Genomic DNA, 22,633 nt, shown 5'->3' with positions numbered 1-22,633 from the left:
ATATCAAATAATGAGGTATTACTGCTAATTTTGTCTGATTTTATAATAGCATTTTTACTATATTACTTTTTTTTTTTTTTTTTTTTTTTTTGAGACAGAGTCTCGCTCTGTTGCCAGGCTGGAGTCCAGTGGTGTGATGTCAGGTCACTGCAACCTCTGCCTCCTGGGTTCAAGTGATTCTCCTGCCTTAGCCTCCCGAGTAGCTGGGACTACAGCCATGTGCCACCACGCCTGGCTAATTTTTGTATTTTTAGTAGAGAGAGGGTTTCACCATGTTGGCCAGGATGATCTCCATCTCTGGACCTCATGATCCGCCTGCCTCGGCCTCCCAAAGTGCTGGGGTTACAGACGTGAGTCACCACACCCAGCCACTATATTACTTTTTAAAAGTTATTTTATGCTGGAGATGCATAGTGGAGTATTTTGGAGTGAAATGATATAATATCAAGAATTTGCTTGATTACACTCCAGGTTTTCATGTACTGCCTACACAGCTAAGAAGCTAGAAAGTAAAAACCTGAACTCTTGTTTAACCAAGCTCTGATTTCAAGTATTCTTACTTATTGTCTAAAGAAAAGGCTGTTAGCCAACTCACAAGACATTTCTAACCCAGTCTCCCTTGTTCCTTTCATGATAGAGGCTACAAAATTCTTTTCCAGTCTCCTCTGCAGTTAGGAGTAGCCAGCTAATAATGGTTTTGACCAATAAGACAAAGGCAGAAATTGGCTGGTGTCTCCTCAGATGTGACTGATGCTCCCCCTTTTTCCATCTTCTCTGCCTTCAATGTGGATGTAATATCTGGAGCTGCAGCAACCATTTTGCAACCGTGAGGCAACAATTATGAGGAAAAGGCCAAGGGAATTAAAGACACTGGCCCTCACATCATCAAATTGCTAAACCAAGCTGAGTGCAGTGGCTCATGCCTGTAATCCCAGCACTTTGGGAGGCCGAGGTGAGTGGATCACTTGAGGCCAGGAGTTCAAGACCAGCCTGGCCAACAAGGTGAAACCCTGTCTCTACTAAAAATACAAAAATTAGCCAGGTGTGGTGGTGCACACCTGTAGTCCCAGCTACTGGGGAGACTGAGGCAGGAGAATTGCTTGAACCAGGGAGGTGGAGGTTACAGTGAGGCAATATCATGCCACTGCACTCCAGCTTGGGCAACAGAGTGAGATTCTGTCTTAAAAAATTGCTAAACCAATCCTAGCAGCCACTTATCTCCAAACTTTTTTATTATATAAGACAAACAGCACTGATAATTCTCTCTTAGCTGGGTTTTCTGTTGCTTATAGAACACATCCTAACTGCTTAGTACTGCCAGATATGAGCTCAGAACTTGAGTCCCCCGGCTCCCCCCGCCCCCACCTTTTTTTTTGTTCTGGAAAACTGAAAATTATATATTCTGTAATCTATCATCTTCCAATCCTAAGGCACAATATAATATATAGATTTGCATTTCAAAGATTGATTTAAATGCTTACACATGCTATGAGAATTTAATTTTTTTAAAGGTTTACAAATGTTGCAGTCTAGGGTAAAGTCTTGGGTTGCATACATTTGGTACATTTTATAACTGAGCAAGACTTTGCTCTTGCTCTCTTTGTCTCTCCTACCTACCCCCATTGCATTTGTTAAAACCTTATTACATCACTCACAAGACAATACAGACACCACTTCAGGGTCAATTTATGAAAACAAGAAGCAGCTCTCACACAGAACTTACTAAGAAAACTTTTATTTCAAACTACTTTTCCTGGCACATTGTCATGAAAGTCTTTAGCTGGTTCCTCCCAGACTCCTTTGTCCCTGGAGTTTTTCTTCTTTGGCAGCTTTACCTTGGTTTGTAAGCTTGTCAATATTCATATCATATCAAATATTTATGCTGTAGAAAAGGAAGTTTCAAAAATAGATAATATTATATAATAGCATGTGGTTCTAAGTTAAAATACTAAACCAAAATGATTGCATACATTTAAGGAATAAACACAAAATATATATTAGTCTTAGGAACATCCTTAAAATGATTACCATCACTTTTGCCACAAAAAGTTTACTTACTAAGTTAACAGCAACATCAATATCACCCTTCTGTGGGAACAGATGACCTATAAATCCAATCAAATTTGATTTTATATTCTTTGAAATGCAAAATCTACTTTCCCAAAGAAAGAGTGTTAGCAGTGGGGGATTTATTTCATGGACAGCACACCAAAGTCTCTTTTACTAAGAATGTGCATGAACACTGATAGGAATAAGGGTAATGATTATTAGAATTGTATCAATAATGATATTATTGACATTAATAGGATGTTGTAGGTAAAAATTATATTGGTGGCTAATCAGTTTTTGGTTTTGTTGACAAACGTAGTCCTGATATTGAGAGAAGATTCTGAGAAACTGTTCATGCAGACACTCCTTTCTCTGTTTCAGAGGCTCCGCTCCATCAGCCCTGCAAAGAGCCCCACAGAGAAAATATTCACATAACTTGAGAGCTGCATGGTATATTTTAAATAGTGTATGATATATATGTTCAATAGGTTTCCTAATTTTGAAAGTAATTTAAACTTTACAGAAACCTTGGAAGAAACAGATTATTAGTGAGATTTATTCTTTCTTAATACATATCTTCTTATTATTTTCTTAATAAATCTCACTAATAATTTCACTACCTAGAGAGAGTCATCAGTAACATCTCACTAAATTTCTATTCAGTCTTCATATATATATTTCATATACTATTTTGTAGACTGCTTTTTTTGCCACCCAATATGGTATTATAAGCATTTACTGATTAAAATTTTTAAGACATAATTTTTAAAGTTGGATATTTTAGATGATATGTTGCAATTTTTACACACATTACATATATCATTTGCTTGTTTTCGGTTTTCCATTAGCATAAAATAATGTGGTGATACATATTTTTCTTCATTGTTGATAATTTTCTGAGATCAAATGCCAGGTGGAAATACTGAGTCAAAATATGGGGATCATGATTTAGGTTCCTGCAAGATCTGCAGAACCAATTTACTCATCCACCAAAGTATATGCAATGCACCCTATCTCACTGCACTGTTATTGATGCTATCATTAAAAATAGATAAATATTTGCCAAAATATACTCAAAAAGGTATTGTATTGTTGCTTAAATGTGATTTTGAAGTGATTTGATTATTGGCAAGTTTGGATATTTTTATAGGTTCAAAAGATATTTGTTTTTGATCTTCTATGAATTGTCTGTTTATACCTTATAATGTATATCTTATGTGAATCTGGAAATTACATTTAACTCTGGAGTATCTTTTATCAGATCATGAAAAGTTATCTGAGTTTTACAAAGAAAATAAAACTAGAGTATCTTGGTCATCTCCAAATAGTAATCTTTGAATGAATGAGTGGCACATCACATTATGTGACTGTACAATGCATTTATAATATCATTATAGAAATACTACATTTGTTTAAATATCACTTCTAATTAATTTAGCCAATGGATCTTACCTTTTCTTTCAAGTACAGTGTAAGTGCTTTCCATTCCAGCACCAATGTGCTCAAAAACATGGCAATGAAATAACCAGGTTCCAGCATCTCTTGGATACATTTTTACAGTTCGATAGACCCCAGGAGGAAGGTCATAAACATCAGATCGATACACTCCCCAATCCTTAACAAGGAGATTAAACACCATTACATGGCTTCTAAAAGATGTCACTCTACCACTTGCTGTAATTCCCAAATTCTGATATACCTAATTAGGTGACAATTAGAAAGCATTAGGTGCTGGGCTGGGCACAGTGGCTTATGTCTGTAATCCATCACTTGGGAAGCTGGGGCGGCAGGGGAGGATGATTTGAGCTCAGGAGTTCAAGACCAGCCTGAGCAACATAGCAAGCTCCTCATCTCTAAAAAAATATATATTTTAAAAATTAGCCAGGCGGTGGTGCGTGCCCATAGTCCCAGCTACCTGGGAAGCTGAGGTGGAAGGATTGCTTGAGCTCAGTTCAAGGCTGCAGTAAACTATGATCATGCCACTGCACTCCAGTATTCCAGCCTGGGTGACAGAGCAAGATGCCATCTGAAAAGGAAAAAGAAAGGGAAGGGGAAGGGAAGGGAGTGGAGGGCAAGAGAAGGGAGTTGAAGCCAAGAGAAGGGAGGGGAGGGGAGGAGAGGGGAAGGAGAAAAAAAGGGAAGAGAAAAGGGAAAGCAAAGGAAAGGAAGGGAAGAGAAGGGAAGGGAAGGGAAAGGAACGGAAGGGAAGGAAAGGGAAGGATTAAGCTATTAAAGCTATTCTGTTCTCTTCTCTGAGTACACTTGAGGCTTTGGAGAAGTAAGTCCCAGAACATTCCAGTGTTAGGTAGAACACAAAGAAAATGTTTCACTCTACAAGGGTACCTGTAGTTAGTACTAGTGTCAGAAACTTGCCAATGTCTCACACCACTGAGCACTCTAGATTTCAGAGAACTTCTAGTCTCAAATCCCAAAGGTTCTAACTGACATATTTCTAACTCAAGATGTTATGTTGATGTGACATAACATGTTGATGTGAAGGATTGTCATTTCTTGAGATGCAGCTAATCAGAAAAACTCATTGTTACAGGAAAGAGAAGGGGAAAGGGAGGAGAAGGGAGGAGGAGCTCCCTTGGCATCTGCAACCAAGTCTGCCTTCTGGAGACTGGAGCTGAGGACTGAGGGCTGAGGGCTAAGGGCACTTTTTAGCTAATTTCTCTCCTAAGCAAAGAACCTAATGTTTAGGAAACTATCTCTATAGGCTGCTTAGAGTTTTAGAGATGAAGTCCTAGGCCCTAGTCCAGATGGATTGAAAGAGACTAAAAGGAAGGTGAATTGCTCTACAAAATAAAATGAGAAGTATTTGGAGGATGGTGGTAGGGGTGGGTTGGGGAACTGCAGCTCAAGAGTTCTGAATAATTTGAGGAGAGAAGGGATGCCAGAGAGTCTAGAGAGGAAAAATGTAGAGAAACAAGTCCTGAGGGTGAGCGTAAAAGGCAAATGAGCTAGAGGCTCTCAGTGATGCTGGTGAAAGGGTAATTGGGGGTGGGGCATCTAACGTCAAATGGTAAGTGCTTTCATTATGTAGCACTGGAAAAAAAAACTTCATTTATCCCCACTCTTTCACTAAAAGTCTGTGACTCACAATGACCTTGATTTCGTAGTTGCTTAAGAGTACCAAAGGAAATGGGATGTGCTCCATGTTTGGAATTGCACACAGATATGAAAAAATACCAGCCACAGGAGTTGAGAGGCAAGGGAGATGAGCAGAAGCAGGAAGTTAGAGTTGGGGTGAATAGAAGACATTTAAGCTCTCAAGACTCCCTGCAGATATCAGAAGGCAGACAGGAGAAAGACTGAGCTGTTTCTTACTGGATGCAGAGTTGGAGCTCTAGCCATGGTTATTTAGGAACATTAATTTTGCAACTAAAGTGAAAATAATACAGATGACCTAGGATACACTTTTTGGATATCAGAAAAATATAGAGAACAGTATGAAAAAAAAATTTAACTACAAATTGACAATGTCCAAAGCATCAGTAAATATGGAAAATATACCTAGAGCCCTGGCACCCAAGCAGACTGTAGCTTTAGGGACCAAGCTGTGACTGGCTGGCTTGTCCCAGAACTCGGTTAGTAACCACAGAGGGCTGCTTCACTGCCCTGGGAGTTTCAGGGAATAGAGCCCAGTGTCTGCATAGATGCTGGTGTGATAGTATTCTGCCTCAAGGTAGGAGACTAGATATATCCTGCAATGGGTTTAGAGTGAGTGGTTAAAATTGAGAGCCGGTGATACTAGGCTCTGTGGTATAAATAGGATTATACTTAAGGGAGGCAGTTTTGTGAAGCACTAAAGAGTTCAGACTCTAGAGTGAGAGCCGGGGTTTAAATCTAACTTCTATCACTTCCTGCTTGTAGGAAAGTTCCCTATTTTGTTAATGCTTCATATAATTTCCCTGCAATTGTCCCTGAAAAACAATTCTGATTTCCTTTCAGCTCCATGCAACACTTAGCATGGTTCTAGGCATGTTAGAGGCATTTGCTGGACTGAACTATTATATTTGACAAAATCAGATAATCTGTAAAACATGATGACCAGATTTTAAATATCTCTTTTGGACCATTTTTTTTTTGACAGAGTCTCACTCTCTTGCCCAGGTTAGAGTGCAGCAGCATGATCTTGGCTCACTGCAACCTCCACCTCCTGGGTTCAAGTGATTCTTCTGCCTCAGCCTCCCAAGTAGCTGGGACTACAGGCACCTGCCACCACGCCTGACTAATTTTTTGTATTTTTAGTAGAGATGGGGTTTCACCGTGTTAGCCAGGATGGTCTTGATATCCTGACCTTGTGATCTGCCCACCTTGGCCTCCCAAAGTGCTGGGATTACAGGCGTGAGCCACCACACCCAGCCCTCTTTTGGCCCAATTTTAAAAGTCTTTAATATAAACACTTATGAAATGAGTAATCCTAATATGTAGGCTTTTGCTTTAAAAAAAATGGGGAGTGTAGATGAAAGTGTAGTGAGTTTACGGTGATTAGATTTGGGTAATAGAGTTTCGTTACATTATTCTGTTTATTATATAAAATTCTCCGTAATAAAGAGTTTTTATGCCAAAAATAAATTTAAGAGGAATAAATGTGTTCATTAAATGGTGGGAAATAAAGCAGCACACCAATAAGGCTTTGTGCAAACCAAAAGGTGCTTGCTTATCTAAGTTATTTGTACGATAGACACTGCATTAAAGAAGCTATTAACATAATACATCTGGAATTCAGGAAAGCTTTATCTGAAACTTTTATCTGTGTGGAAAAGGTGAACTGTACTAATGCCTAGTGGTTGGATTAAATGTCTAAGGTGTGAAACACAGAGAATATAATTGATCCTAAATTATACATTAATGTTTACATAAGGAATTAGGATGAAGAAATAAAAAGCTCTTTAAGTAGACATTAATGAATGATACAAACTTGGAAACTGAAAGAGGAAGGATAAAATTTAAAATACTTATCATAAAGAAATGATGAGTCAAAAGTGGTCATGATAACAATTGTAAAGAAGTGTGGGGGAGGGGCTAAGATGACCTATTAGAAGCAGCTGTAGTCTGCAGCACTCGCAGAGAGGAATGAAAGAAGCAAGTGAATTCAGCAACTTCTACTGAAATATCCAGGTTCTTGCATTGGGACTGACTAGGCAAACCACTCGGATCCATGGAGAATGAACAAAAGCAGGGTGTGGCGACAGCCCATGTGGGAGTGGCATGGAGCCAAAGGAACTCCCAACCCCAGCTAAAGAAAGTGGTGAGTGGTTGTGTGACACCACCCAGGAAGCCATGCTTCTCCCATGGATCTTTGCAACCTGAGGATTAAGAGATCCCCTCATGAGCCCATGCCATCAGGGCCTTGGCCCCATACACAAAACTGTATGGACTCAGCAGAGCAGCCATGGAGTCACACACGGAGACGCAGAAGTTTTATATACTCCGGCCCCAGGAATCCTGGCAAGTCAGGAGATCCATCCATACATTCCCCTAGAAAGGGGGCTGAATCCAAGGAGCCAAGCAGCATTGTTCTGCAAGCCCCAATTCCATGGCACCTCACAAGTTAAGACCCACTGGCTTGGAATTCCAGGCAGCCAATGGAAACAGGTTGGAAACTGCCTGGGACAGCACAGAATTCCTAGGGGGAAGGACAACCACCATCTCTGTGGTTCAATCAACTCAGCTGTTTCAGCCTGCCAACTCTGGAAAGCCCAGGCAGTCCGGATGAGGTGGGATCCCCTACAACACAGCACCGTCACTCTGCCAGATCATACATGGCCAAACTACTTCTTTAAGTGGAACCCTGATCCATTCCTCCTACTGGGCGAGGCCTCCCTGCAGGGGTTTCAGCAACTCTAGCCAGGGTTATACAGACGGAACTCTGACCTCTCCCTGAGACAGAACTCCCAGGGAAATGGGCAGCTGCCACCCACCTCTGCAGTTCAGTTGACTCAGCCATTCCACCCTGCTGGCTCTGAAGAGTCCAGGAAGGGTCCCCAGCAATGCAGCACTCCTGCCCTACCAAAAAGCAGCCAGACTGTTGCTTTAAGTAAGTCCCTGAACCTGTTCCTCCTGACTGGGCAAGACCTCCCAACAGGGGTCTCCAGACACCTCCTACAAGAGCATTCGGGCCAGCAACACGTTAGTACCCCTCTGGGATGGAGCTTCCAGAGGAAGTATCAGGCTGCCATCTTTGCTGTTTTGCAGTCTTCACTGTTGATACCTCCAGGTACAGGAAAAACCAAGGCAACTAGGGTCTGGAGCAGACCCCCAGCAAACCACAGCAGCCCTATGGAAAAGTGGCCTGACTGTTAAAAATAAACAAAGAGAACAAAGAGAAAACAACAATGACACGAGACCCCTTAAAAGCCTCATTCAAGGGTCAGCAACCTCAAAGATCAAAGGCAAATCCACAAAGATGAGAAAAAATCAACGTGAAAATGCTGAACACTCAAAAAGCCAGAGTGCCTCTTCTACTCCAAATGACCACAACACCTCTCCAAAAAGGGCACAGAACTGGGCTGAGGCTGAGTTGGCTGAATTGACAAAAGTAGGCTTCAGAAGGTGGGTAATAACAAACTTCACTGAGCTAAAGGTCCATGTTGTAACCCAATGCAAAGAAACTAAGAATCATGATAAAACAATACTGGAGCTGATAACCAGAATAGCCAGTTTAGAGAGGAACATAACTGACTTGATGGAGCTGAAAAACAACACGAGAACTTCACAATGCAATCACAAGTAACAATAGTACAATAGACCAAATGGAAGAAAGAATCTCAGAGCTTGAAGAGTATCTTTCTGAAATAAGACAGGCAGACAAGAAGAGAGAAAAAAGAATAAAAAGGAATGAATAAAACTTTTGAGAAATATGGGATTATATAAAAAGACTGAACCTATGACTGATTGGGGTACCTGAAAGAGATGGGGAGAATGGAACCAAATTGGAAAACATTCTTTAGGATATCATCCAGAACTTCCCCAACCTAGTAAGACAGGCCAACATTCAAATTCTGGAAATACAGAGAACCCCAGTAAGATACTCCATGAGAAGATCAACTGAAGACACAAAATCATCAAATTCTCCAAGATTGAAATGAAAGAAAAAATGTTAAGGGCAGCCAGAGAGAAAGGCCAGGTCACCTACAAAGGGAAGCCCATCAGACTAAGAGTGGACCTCTCAGTGGAAACCCTATAAGCCAGAAGAGATCAGCAACCAATATTCAACATTCTTAAAGAAAAGAATTTCCAACCCAGAATTTCATATCTGGCCAAACTAAGCTTCTGCATAAGTGAAGGAAAAATAAGATTCTTTTCAGACAAGCAAATGCAGAAGGAACTTGTCACCACCACCCTGCTTTGCAAGAGCTCCAGAAGGAAACATTAAATATGGAAAGACAAAACCATTACCAGCCACTATAAAACCACAGTGAAGTACAGAGACCAGTGACACTATGAAGCAACCATATAGTGGTTTATGAAGCAGCCACATAAACAAGTCTGCAAAATAACTAGCTAGCATTATGATGACAGGATCAAATTCACACACTAATCTTAAATGTAAATGGGCTGAATGGTCCAGTTAAGAGACACAGAATAGCAAGCTGGATAAAGAACAAAGACCCATCTGTATGCTGTCTTCAAGAGACCCATCTCACATGCAGTGACACCCATAGGCTTGAGATAAAAGGATGGAGGAAAATTTAGCAAGCAAATGGAAAACAGAAAAAAGCAATCCTAGTTTCTGACAAAACAGACTTTAAACCAACAAAAATAAAACAAGACAAAGAAAGGGATTACATAATGGTAAAATGTTCAATTCAACAAGAAGCACTAACTCTCCTAAATATATATGTGTCCAATACAGAGCACCCAGATTCATCATGCAAGTCCTCAGAGACCTACAAAAAGACTTAGACTTCCACACAATAATAGTGGGAGACTTTAACACCCCCTCCTAACAATATTAGACAGACCATGAAGACAGAAACTTAACAAAGATATTCAAGACCTGAACTCAGCTCTGGATCAAGCAGACCTGACAGATATCTACAGAACTCTCCACACAAAAACAAAAGAATATACATTCTTCTCATCACCACATGGTACTTAACTCTAAAATTGATCACATAATCAGAAGTAAAACACTCCTTAGCAAATGCAAAAATAATTAAAACTACAACAGTCACCCAGACCACAGCATGATCAAATTAGAAATCCATTTTAAGAAATTCATCCCAAACCAGTCGGGCATGGTGGCTCATGCCTGTAATCCCAGCACTTTGGGAGGCCAAGGTGGGCAGATCATGAGGTCAGCAGATCCAGACCATCCTGGCTAACACAGTGAAACCCCGTCTCTACTAAAAATACAAAAAAATTAGACAGATGTAGTGGCAGGCACCTGTAGTCCCAGCTATTCAGGAGGCTGAGGCAGGAGAATGGCATGAACCTGAGAGGCGGAGCTTGCAGTGAGCCGAGATCATGCCACTGCACTCCAGCCTGGGCGACAGTGTGAGACTCCACCTCAAAAAAAAAAAAAAAAAAAAAAAAAGTACCAGACTCTTGTAAGTTCATTCTCTCCTGGATCAGGAAAAAGACCTGGAAAGGGAAGAGGATTTGCTGCAGAATGCAGATTTTCCCCATAACAGTTAGATTTGCAAGGCTGTTTCAAAAAATGTCAAAGAAATATATTTTAGGGTAAAATACTTTGATTTCCTAATTTAGGGCCTGCTAACTGTCATGTTGGTATCTTATTACTACAAAGAGTCTGTTCTTTCAGTCTTAAGGTCTTCATTTTAATGTTAATGCTGGTCAGCTAAGAATGAATTCCAAAGGGTGGAGAGTAAAATGAGGCATATCCAACCCTCACTTCCCATCGTGGCCTGAATTAGTTCTTCAGGTTAACTTAGGAATGCACTTGGTCTAGAGGATACTTAGAATTTTATTCAATTTTTCAATTGTTTGGGGGGCTTAGAATTTTATTTTTGGTTTACAGTGAGGATTGGTCACCAGAAAGACCAGGGCAGGATTAGAGGATTGGGACTTTCAGCCACATCCCCTAACCTCTGGGGAGGGAAGAGAGGCTGAAGGTTAAGTTAATCACCAATGGCCAATCATCTAATCAATCATGCCTGTGTAATGAAGCCTCCATAAAAACCCAAATGGACAGGATTCAGAGAGGCTCCAGATAGCCAGACATGTGGTTCCTGGAGGGTAGCTCACCTGGAGAGGGGATAGAAGCTACATGTGCTCCTCCCATACCTTACCCTAGCATCTCTTCACCTGGTATTCATTAATACACTTTCTAATATCCTTTTGATAAACCAGTAAATGTAAGCAAGTATTTCCCTTCATTCTGTAAGTCATTCTAGGGAATTAATTGAATTCAAGGAGGGGGTCATAGGAATCCCAATTTATAGCCTGCTGCACAGAAGCATATGAGAACAACCTGGAGCTTATGATTGGCATTGGAAGTGGGGGCAGCCTTGTAGAACTGAGCTCTCAACCTGTGGGATCTGACGCTGTATTCAGGTAGATAGTGTCAAAATTGAATTGGAGGACACCTAGCTGGTGTCCAATGCGGAACTGATTGATTGGTTGCAGAGGGAGGGAAATCTCCACACACTTATTTGTGACCAGAGATCAAAGAAGTCTTCTGTGTAACTGATTTTGAGTGAGAGAACAGGAAAATCACTTTGATATGGTTTTTATTCCTATATTCTCAGAATCACCTTAATCAAGTTCTTAAACTTAGCCTCAGCAATATGAGGACCTATTGCCATCATGTACCTCTTGATGCGATGCATGGGGAGCATACAACATCACCTTTGTGGTGTTCTAGGCAAATTTGTTAAACATGGATCCAATCATGAGGAAACTATCAGGCCAATGTAGAATATGGAACATTCTACAAAACAACTGGCCTGGACCCTTCAAAAATGAAATGTTATGAGGGAGGAATTTTTTTAAAAGGCAAGGGGATCTCTTCAGATTTTAGGAACGGTATGGCAATGGCAACCAAATGCTATGTATGCATCTTGATCAGGTCCTAGGTTTAAAAAAAAAAACAAAAAGCAGCTATACGGAGCATTTTTAGGACGACTTGGGATATTTGAATGGATTATACATTAGACTATATTATTGAATTAATGTTAATTTGGGGGTGTGATCATTTTATTGTAGTTGGGGTGGAGACTATCCTTATTCTTAGGGATGATTCAGTATTTAGGGGTAAAGAGTCATAAGGTTTGCAACATACTTTGAATTGCATTCAGAAAAAAACATAGAAGAGAAAGCTAATGTGGCAAAATGCATATCAGCATTCAGAGTATTTTTCTTTATGTTACTGAGGGCATAAAAAATTTTTTTAAGTTGGGATAGAAAAGTGAAAAACTAGAAATGACTATAAAAGTCTTATTTATCTATTAACTAACAATAGATTAGAGTGAGAATCTCTTTCTTTGGTCGGCATTTCATTCTTTGGTCAGCATTTATCAAGGGACCATGGGATATAAAGAACTAAATTATGATTATTTTCTTGTACCTGATATAGATGATATGGATCAAATTTCTGACTTGGTCATTTTCTTTCCAGCCCTGTTATCCTGCCATACTACTCCATAACTGGTTTACAAGGCCTCACAGTATATGGACCCGGCGAAGGCTCTTACCTTGTATTCATAGCTATGGCCATGAAAGTGAACGGTGTGCACGTCAGCTTCATCTCCCATGCCAATCAGATACCAATTCACTACATCCCCAACGTGAAATGTTAGACCTTGGTTATTTCCAAACAGTCTTCCATTAATTGCTGTGGGTGGCAGGGAAAGGCACAGTTTATTATATTCAACAAGGATTTAAAATAATGTGGGCTTTTAAAAAATAACCACATTATAAAAGCATAATCATTCTTATAGAAAATATCATGAATGTTTTCAGAAGCAATGGGGATTTTAAAGCCAGCCTGAGGAAGCTGTTAAATGTGACCAAGACATCCATTCATGGATGTGTCTAATTCTAAGGAGTTTGTTTTGCCCAAGGAAATCAGGCACTGACTTTGTGTTAACACGATCGGGTTGAATTTGACTATTTCACAGCTACGCATACTTATATTGGTGAATTGTGTATTTAAAATTATCACAAGAGGCTTAGAATATCAGGAATGGCCAGGCACGGTGGCTCATGCTTTTAATCTTAGCACTTTGGGAGGCTGAGGCAAGACGATCACTTGAGTTCAGGAGTTCAAGAACAGCCTGGGCAACATAGTGAGACCCTGTCTCCATAAAAGACAAATAAAAATATTAAGAGCGTGCATTCTTATTTAACTGCCCTAAGTCAAACTTCTGTGATCTGCCACTTGTATGCCTGGAATGGCCATTTGTGAGTTCCGGGCCCCCTCTTATCCTCTATAGGTGTGGTCTCCAAAGGGTGATGTAAATAAAATATGAAGATTATATATACACACATACACACACACACACACACACACACACACATATATCCTCTTTTTACTTTGCTATTTTGTGTGCATTTTTAAAATGTATAAAATGCATTGGTACAGTGGTGCAAGTATATAATTTATAACTAATATATCTATGGAGGCTAAACTCTAATGCTTTCAGCTGATGGAGGGATGTAATAGAAGAAACTAGAAGACACTGCTCTAGACTAGTGCTTCTCACACTTTAATGTGAATATGGCCTGGGGATTTTGTTAAAATTCAGATTCTGACTTAGGTCTGTGAAGCCTGAAATTCTGTATTTCTAGCAAGCTCCCAAATGATGCTCATGCTCCTGGTCCTTGGGCCATACTTGGAGTACAATTGCCCAGATGAGTGCCAGAGTTATTCCTAAAATCTATCCCCACCAATCCCTAGCTCAGTATACTTGGTGCTTTAGTACAGTGGTTCTCTACAGGAGGTGATTTTGTTCCGCAGGAGACATTTGGTAATGCCTAGAAATATTTTTAGTTGTCATAACTTGTGGGGAGCTGCTACTGGCATCTAGTAGGTGGAGGATATAGATGCTGATAAACATCTACAATGCACTGGATAACTCCATACAACAAAGAGTTATTTAACCTAAAAGGTCAGGAAGTTAAGAAACTCTGGTTTAGATTAAGTCTAAATTCTTAACAAGGTGTTTGAGGTCTTCCACAATTCTGTTGGCTCTTTCTTCCCCAGTGCTATGTGACTTAGATCACATTCTTCCATCTACCCAGAATGTCATTTCCCGCCTTTTCTAAGTGGACAGACTCCTATGCAACCTTAAAAAATCAACTTGAATGTCTCTTCCCTATCATGAAGCCTTTCCAAATCTTCCAAATAAGGATTTAAAGCACTGCACTGTGTTTAAATTCCCATGACAGCATCCCACCCCGCGTCATACTCCTTGGATTGTCGCAAGTCTGGCGTCCCTTAGACTGTAAACAACATGAGGGCAGATGACCCATATTATGGGCCTTTGTATCTCTTTAGGGCCTTGCCAGGTGCTTTGTGCCCTCTATAACACTTATGAAAAAGACTATTGGTAAAATGGATGTTACCCTTGAATTAACTTTAAATTTACATATATTTCTAAAAAAGAAAAAAAAAAAAAACCTTAGAAGTGGGAAATTACTATATTTGAATTTGCCTTAGTTAAGGATCTTTTACCCAGTCATATCTCTGAGCCCCCTCAGCTGAGCGGCTTAAGACCAGAAGTTTCCCTGGCTAAGAAAGTAAGTGAGATTGTTTATGTGCTTTCTATTGGAATAATTGTCTTGTTACTGTGATTCTAGATGGGGGGAGGTCATCTAGATGTACCTACATGCATCTAGTCACAGTCAACCTATAAAATAATTTTGGTTGATGAGCATGAAGTTTTCAAAACTTCTGCCTGTGAAGGTAATGTGATGGAAGGGTGGGTGGGAACATGTTCACTTTGGTTTGCCCCAAGCCCCACCTCTCCCTGTGTTCATCCAGGCAAAATACTTAGAAAATTATGGTAGTAAGGCCTTCCTGAAATGACAGCTGATGTTCCTGGTTTTACATTGTCTGCATAGCTCTAGAAAGCATGAGCATTTGCTGTGCTGGCTAAGTCAGTAGTCTGTGGCATATGGGCAAGGCCCAACACACTGCCTCTGTTACTGCAACCCATGAGCTAAGAATGGTTTTAAAATTTCTAAATCGTTGAAAAAAAAAGGTAAATAATATTATTTCTTGACATGGTATATGAGATAAAAATTTCAGCATCCATAAATGAAGTTTTTGGCTCTCAGTCACTTTCATTTGCTTTCCTATTGTCTATGACCACTTTCGTTCTACAGTGGCAGAGCAGAGTATGGCTTATGACAGAGACCATGTGGCCTGCAAGCCTAACTTCTTTACTATCTGGCCCTTGCAGAAAAAATTTGCCGACCCCTGGTCTACATGATCTATACCAGTCCTATGTAGTTGAATTCTATAAACTGTGCTGAGTGAGGCCCTTTCATCTGTTTCATTTGGGCAGAGCAACCTGTGGGTTACCATTGGTGAGTCAGTGAGTGAATGTTACCATGCATGTGGTTGCTGAGTTGAAAATTATCATCTTCCTTGTCCACTTTGTTTGGCTCTGAAGCATAGGTGTTGATATTGTCTTCAAAGTACCAGGATTCATTCTCATCGAAAACCATGAAGTGGAGAACACGGTGAACTATGTTGGGGCTGATGTCTTTGCGGCATACAATCAGAGGGCCTACCAGTCCACTGTAAAGGTCCTGAGGAGGCAAAGCAAGATCATTCACTGTGGCCACAACTAACATTTTCCCTCACAAAATAAAAGAGGTAGATTCAAGTTTTAGTTTTTAATGAGGTCAGATCCTGAGTTTTTAATTATCAGGATTCTGAGAGTGAGGAACAAAATGTTTGACGTGCTCAATGCTTGATTGAAGAAAAATTGTAACCTCATTCATTAGAGTTGAAGTCTAAAGAGAACACCAGACCTCTGAAAGGGATTTTAGATACATTTTTCAGTGGATTTAGCTCTATTTTTGACATTTTAATAAAAAAAGAATTTTGGTTTTAATTAGAATTCCTGGCATTGAAGTTGGTTGGCAGGAAGTCTAAAGGAGTTAGTCCCTTCACCTTTGTGCTTTTGCCCCTGCAGCAAATTTTAGTTGAGAGTCTTCATTTTGTTTTTGAATTAAATCTCTGTGTAGATTCTTGTTCCAGACAGAGTGGGCCAAGATAAGAGTTCAAACAGAACACTTGCACTGTTTTTTTTTTTAGTGCAAATAAACCTGAACCCTATAATTGAGGGTTTTAAATATAAACACACACATACACCCCCTACACACACACACACAATATGTATATATTCATTTCTTATTAATCATAGAATGATACCATTCTTCATTTATTATTACTATTGTTACTATTATTATTATTATTATTTAGAGACCAAATCTTGCTGTGTCACCTAGGCAATAGTGTGACCATAGCTCAGCATGATCTTGAACTCCTGGACTCAAGCGATCCTCCTATCTCAGCCTCCCATAGCTAGGACTACAGCACGTGCCACTGTGCCTGGCTAATTTTAAAATTTTTTGTATAGACATCAGCCACCACATCCAACTGAATTTTAAAATTCTTTACAGTATGTTGTTTTCTGTAATTCAAATACTATTCAGTGGAACAAAGTATAGTCTATTGTTGTATAATTAGTTATATTTTTCAATTCACAGTGAGATTATGCAACGAATTATAAACTTAAGTAACCATAATGTAATAATTTATTTTGCTTTTGAAAAACGCAGACCCATGTAGGAATAAAAGCTGAACAGTAGTTAAGTTACTTAATAGAAAGTTTACACAGAACTAAGATTTTTAAGAACAATGATAAACACCTTCTTTCTTCCATTATAATTTCTAAGAGGAGATAGGATAAGAACTCTTATTTGATTTAAACTTTACCTTAGCCACAGATACAGTTGAATAGTAAAACCAAGGTATGCATTCAAAGTCCAGTGAGGTAGGACCAGTTCTATCAGGTATCTGCCAATTATATATTTGAATCTCTCCTGAAATAGACAAATGAAGTGTATTTAAATAGAGCTTTTAAAATCAGACTTCTTTATGGAGAACCAGACGATGAGCAAACACTAAAGCTATAAAAATAGTAGGCAGCATAGTCCTAGCTTTCACTTCTGGTTTCACTTCTTGCTTTCCAATCTTAGTCAATGTGGCAATTACTCAATGTGACAAAGCCTTGAATCCCAGCTCTGAACCTTCCAATGTGTGGATCACATGTACCTCCTCCCTGACCTCAAGGCTGTGCATATTAGTCCTATTGGATCTTAATTCTATATTCTTGCAGTAAAGTTCTTTTGCTCCCTCCCCACCATAATCCTGTGTCTCCCACTTCCAAAGCTCCATGGGAGTTATAGTCCTGTGACATTAACCAACCCTAACCCCAGCTCCCAAATCTGTAACAATCTACTTAGCACTAACCCTTGCCTTCCAGTACACCACACAATGCCTGGCATATAGCAGGTAGAGTACTCAGAAGTGTTTGTGGAATGCATGTAGTAGATCCTTTCCTAACTAATCAGAACAGAGGGCTGACTTGCAAACTCCCTTAATACGAGACTCAACAGACCTTAAGACTGTTTTTAAAAACAAAAAGAAATATTTTGCTCACCATCAAAGTCTATCATCAGTCCCTCTGCTTTACAAATCATTTCTTTCTGAATTTGGCTTTCATTGATACTCTTAATTTCCAAAACTACTTGTTTTGGTGAGCAACTATAGTGGACATTCTAGGACACCCCTAGATCCCCAATCAAGAATGAAGAACATTTCACTCCTGCAGGTGTCAGCCTGCTTTAGAGAGAGACTTGGCTGAAGAAAGCCACCTTGCTCAAGATTGCATCTAATAACTGCTGCAGGGACATAACAGCCCAGCTGTCTCACTCCAGCTTAGGACAGCTGAGGGTCACCCTATCATCAGAGTGGGGTTGACTGTGACTTCTGTTGAGGCTGCATCTCTGCTCAACCTCACTCCCTGTCCAATCCTACTCATTTCTCATTATTTCCATATTAGCTGATTCCAAGAGCACTATCTACACACAAATCCTCATATCAGAGTCTGCTTAATGGACATTTTTTATTAAAAAATATGAATGTTCTTCTGAGTTAATTATGTTGAATGGCATGCTGTGTAGCAGTGATTCCATTTCATGGAAATGTTAATACATGGGGTCCATCATTTCCTCTTATTGGCTCAATCCTCCCCTACTTTCTCACATATTGCATCTTGTACTCAACTCCTACTTTAGCACCTTAGTTGGAGAGATTGAATATAGTATAAGAATACCTGGCAGCTGGACAGGTAAAGAGGTGGAAGGGAGGGTGGATCTAGAGGAGAAATTGATACACTGGGGAGGTGGTCCCTGAAGACCAAACCTTCACTTCACAGTTTTGCTCATGGTGCCCCAATCTGGAAGTAAACTTGACTTGCAGAAGGAACTTCCCCGCCAAATGCTTTCTTCAGGCCCATCTTACTAGTCCACTGGTCTCTCTCATCTGGAACTGCACCCATATATTTAAAAGAACATTAGCCTCGTAGTCCTGCATAAAAGCTTTGGGGATTTTTTTTTTTTTCTTCCAGAGTAATTACCTGGCTGAGTTGGAACAACAGTGGAATTATTTGTTTTCACTCCATGAGCATGGATAGAATACGGTCTTGAGGCTTTATTTTTAAAGATAATTTGAATTCTTTGACCAGGGTTGAGCAATATTAATGGACCTAGGGAATATAAAAAGGAATATGTCTGGATAATTGTTATTTATTTTAAATTATGAGTCATCTGTCTTCTTAAGTATTTACACAGTGACTTATTCTTATCCTTTTACTTAACATGCAGCCAAATGAAATAAAAACATTTAACAAGTAGATCACTGCTGATTTATGAGACATGATTTTTGCCTGAAATTTTTAAATCATTGAGAATTTTATGAGTTTTTGTTTTGTCTTGTTTTTGCCAGAAAACTTATTTTAATGAACATCGGTTTATGCTTAGGAAAACATACAATTTAAAGATGAAACCCTTTCTATTCTTTGTTGACCAATCTCAAATTTCAAGGCTTTTATTCTCTTGCTCCTTATTCTACTGGAGGATTGCAAGGAGCTGCAAGGCCTGTTTATTGACCCAAAGTGATTTTCTCTCTTACAGACTAAAAACCTTCATTTTACTCCCTCCCTTTCATCCTAAGCCAAGAACTACAGGTATAAAATTAATTTTAAATCTTCTTTCTATTTGGAAGCAGATTGAATCAGTGGCTCTGAAAACTTCTGAAACACAGGTGGTTTTGAGATGAGATAAGCAGCAAGAACTCTGCAAACCTGTGCTACAATTACTAAAATTAGAGCCCTGAAGACGCCTGCTCTAGGCTAAATGCTAGCTAAAGCCAGGGCCTCTTTGCTGCCTGTGACCATTTCACCTCCCCAAACAATATGTATGTTTTTTCTTTTTAATAAGTGTTTTCCTTTTTGCATACATAATAATAGAACCTTGAGGGTCAGATTGCATTATTTCTCTTCATGCATTCAGCCAGAATCCTAGAGAAAACAAACATCCTGTGGCTACTAAAGATAGGAGCCCACTCAAAAGCAGCAGCAACAGGATAGCATAGGCTTCCCTCCAAAGAGGCTTCCCTCCAGGGCTCACAAAGAGACAAGCTCTAGAGGCTCACGGAGAGCCAAGAGGAGCAAAAGTTCCTCTTCATCAGCATGTAAATCCATCTCCTCAGAGTCCCACATCATAAAATAACCTCTAACATACACATAGATATTAAGACTGAAACAGGAGTTGGTCGTGTGGAAATGTCGCATGTGGGCACCTGGGGTGACTCAGAGGTTTCCTAGTTGATCTATCAAGGGTGGAAGAAAGAGTTGTAATTTCCTCACTCAGACAGAAGACACTTCAATTTACATAAAGAAGTTCCTTTCCTCACTCTACTAGGGTCCCCTGGACTTTGTTTTAATTTTATTGAAATGATCCCTAAATGCTACTTCTAAACTCCTTTCTAGAATTTTTTTAATTCCGAGAGCAAGAATCCAGGTAATCTGACACTGAGCACATTACTTTTCCACATTCTCCTTATTTTTTAGGAAACAACACTTGAATCATTTTTTTCCCCAGTGAAAATGCCTATCAGCAAACAAATTAGAATTACAGGAACTTTCCTCTTTCAAAGTAGAGGTTGACAACGGCCTCCATGCATACAACAATTTCTAATGGCTGAGGACAAGAAAAACTCGAAAACCAATCTTATGGCATATCAATACCTAGTATATCAAGATGTTTTTCATCTTCATTCCTTTTTGTTTGATTTGTGAACGTGTCATCATCATATTGACGATATAAGACTTTCTTGTATTTGGACCCAAGAAGTGTCCCACTTTTATCCACAAACATGCTCGTTTGGCTTTAAGAAAATAAGAACAAAAACAAAAAAACCCCACAAAGTTAGTTAATTTAACCATTAATTTAGACAAAGAACTCATATGGAAGAACTTCTTATATCTGGAAGCGGTTTTACCTAGAAATGTAAGTCATCTTTTTAAAAAATATATTAATTCTAGCAAGATAGTTATTCACTCTACATTTTAAAGCATATTTTCTGGATAAAATTTAGTTTTTATAAATAAATAGTAAGAGAGAAAAACCAGAAAAAGAAATCAAATTGTACAAAAAGAGAAAAACGGGTGTCTTTAATTTGAAGTTCTCAGAAGAACAGAGGTAGAAGAAAATGAAGACAAAAGAAAAACCTGACAGATTGTAAATACTGAAAGTAGCTGAAGTTATGTTACTATTCCTGTGGTGAGATCAGACAGTAACGTATGTCCAGGAAGGATGCACGAAGTGAAAAGACAGGCAGGAAGAAATAAAGCCCATAAGTAAGTTATATAGATATTCAGAAAGATTTGAAGCCCTTTGCAATTGAATATGTCACACACACACACAAATTTTGAAGTGATTTATAATTGAGAATATCCTAAACACACAAATATCACACCTATATACCCATTATGCACACATACACCGTAACAAACACAAGTATACCACACACACCCACCATACCAAACACAAATAAATACAACACAGACACATGGCACAGACACACACAGACAGATTGAAAGGAAAGACAGGAAGACTCAGAAAGAACCCTTAGAACCCTTCCCATTTAGAGACTGGAGCTATCACCATACTTCTCTCTTTGTAAGCGGTGGAGTTCATTCTCCCACTTTCTGCTAGGAGAATAATCCCATTCCATTTCCTCGGCTGCAATGTAAATAATTTTCTCCTCCTGGTATTGTGTTTGATCAGGGTTTGGCTTCCCACATTGCCTCACGTGATATTTATGTTTCATGCCTCCTAGATTGTGTTTTATTGTTATGCAAACCAAATCAAAAGTTCCTGCAGACGAATAAGAAAGGAATGGTTAAAGCTTTGCCTTCAGATTTCTTTCCTCTGTAAAATTATTCATAAGCTGCAACCCTCAAAAGAAGTATAGTAAAATCATTCATTCATTCTTTCATTAATTCAACAAATATTTATTGATCACCTTCTTTGTGTCAGACGTATTTCTAGGCATTCAGGAAACATCAGAGAACAAAATAGTTAAAAATTCTTGCTCTCAGAGTTCATATTGCAAGGTGTTGTGGAGACAGACAAGAAACACGTTAAGCAACTTGTATGTATGCTGGAAGGTGATAAGAGCTATGATTAAAGAAAAAAAGGAAAACAGCATAAGGAGGACTGAGAATTCTGGTTGTGTGTTGGGAAGGGCTCAAGAGAGCAGTGAGCAATATCATGGGTAAGTAGGGTAGGCCTCGATGAGAGGGTGATATCTGGGCAAAAATTTATAAGAGATGAGGTGGGTCTGGAGGAAAAGTGTAAAAGTGTGTTCTCTCTAGGCAGAAGAAACAGGTAGCAAAGGCCCCAGGCCAGGAGTCTGTTTGGTGTGTATGAAGACCACCCAAGAGGCCAGTGTGTCTGGAGGGAGGGAGCAAGGGTGAGAGTACTAGTGAGCGGAGGGCCAGGTCGTGGAGCTCTTGTGGGCCACTGAATACATGATAGCTTTCACTGAGTGAAATGGAGAGCCACTGTGGGATTTTAAGTCAATGAAGGGTATAAGGACACTCTAGCAGCTGTGCTGAGAATAGACTGGCGTGTACAATGGTGGAAGAAACGGGATCTGTTGAGAGGCTATCAAAAATAATCGATGAGAGATAATGGCTTTGATCAGAGTGGTAGGTAGCAGAGGAGGGAGTGAAAAAAAGTTGAATACATTAAAAATACATTAAAAATCCAAAACAATGACAAAAACGAAAACAAACCACCATAACAAAAAAAACTCTAGCCTGATTCCGACCAGAACATTCCACCTGAATTCCAGTTTTCTTTCTTTTACCTTGGTAATTTTAGGCCCACCATGTGCTGACACTGCTTCTTGACGAATGCTCTTTTCAACTCTACATATTTCTGTTGTTGCTGTGACTTTTGTTGAGGGTAAGGTTTAAGAAGATGTACAAGAAAGCAAAACCTTCAGACTCAGAGGGTTTGA

General features: G+C 39.4%; 1 protein-coding gene across 2 annotated transcripts; it reads right to left on the bottom strand.

Moving 5' to 3' along the window:
- Positions 1-1,719: 1,719 nt before the first annotated feature.
- On the bottom strand, positions 1,720-16,464 carry LOC101001493 (ceruloplasmin-like). 2 transcript variants are annotated; one of them, XM_031663686.1, is made up of 4 exons: positions 15,579-16,464; positions 12,717-12,856; positions 3,502-3,664; positions 1,720-1,882 (listed from the first exon to the last, which is right to left on the bottom strand). In XM_031663686.1, the coding sequence occupies exons 1-4, from the start codon at positions 15,823-15,825 to the stop codon at positions 1,878-1,880; spliced, it is 555 nt and encodes a 184-aa protein (XP_031519546.1). In that variant the 5' UTR covers positions 15,826-16,464; the 3' UTR covers positions 1,720-1,877. The 2 variants fall into 2 exon arrangements, with proteins under 2 accessions (XP_031519546.1, XP_031519545.1); XM_031663685.1 differs by lacking the exon at positions 1,720-1,882 and having other exon boundaries at positions 2,118-3,664.
- Between the last annotated feature and the right edge of the window lie 6,169 nt (positions 16,465-22,633).

This window comes from Papio anubis, chromosome 2 (assembly GCF_008728515.1).
Source record: "Papio anubis isolate 15944 chromosome 2, Panubis1.0, whole genome shotgun sequence".
NCBI lineage: Eukaryota > Metazoa > Chordata > Mammalia > Primates > Cercopithecidae > Papio > Papio anubis.
This window is presented reverse-complemented; position numbering and strand designations above follow the sequence as displayed.

What these genes read in the sequence shown, in the direction of transcription:
- LOC101001493 (XM_031663685.1), bottom strand. Translation starts at nt 15,825, where the DNA reads ATGTTAGTTGTGGCCACAGTGAATGATCTTGCTTTGCCTCCTCAGGAC. An exon ending in ACTCAGCAACCACATGCATG is followed by an intron (nt 12,857 to 15,578) that starts GTAACATTCACT and finishes TGCCACCCACAG; the next exon opens with CAATTAATGGAAGACTGTTT. An exon ending in GCCATAGCTATGAATACAAG is followed by an intron (nt 3,665 to 12,716) that starts GTAAGAGCCTTC and finishes CTCCTTGTTAAG; the next exon opens with GATTGGGGAGTGTATCGATC.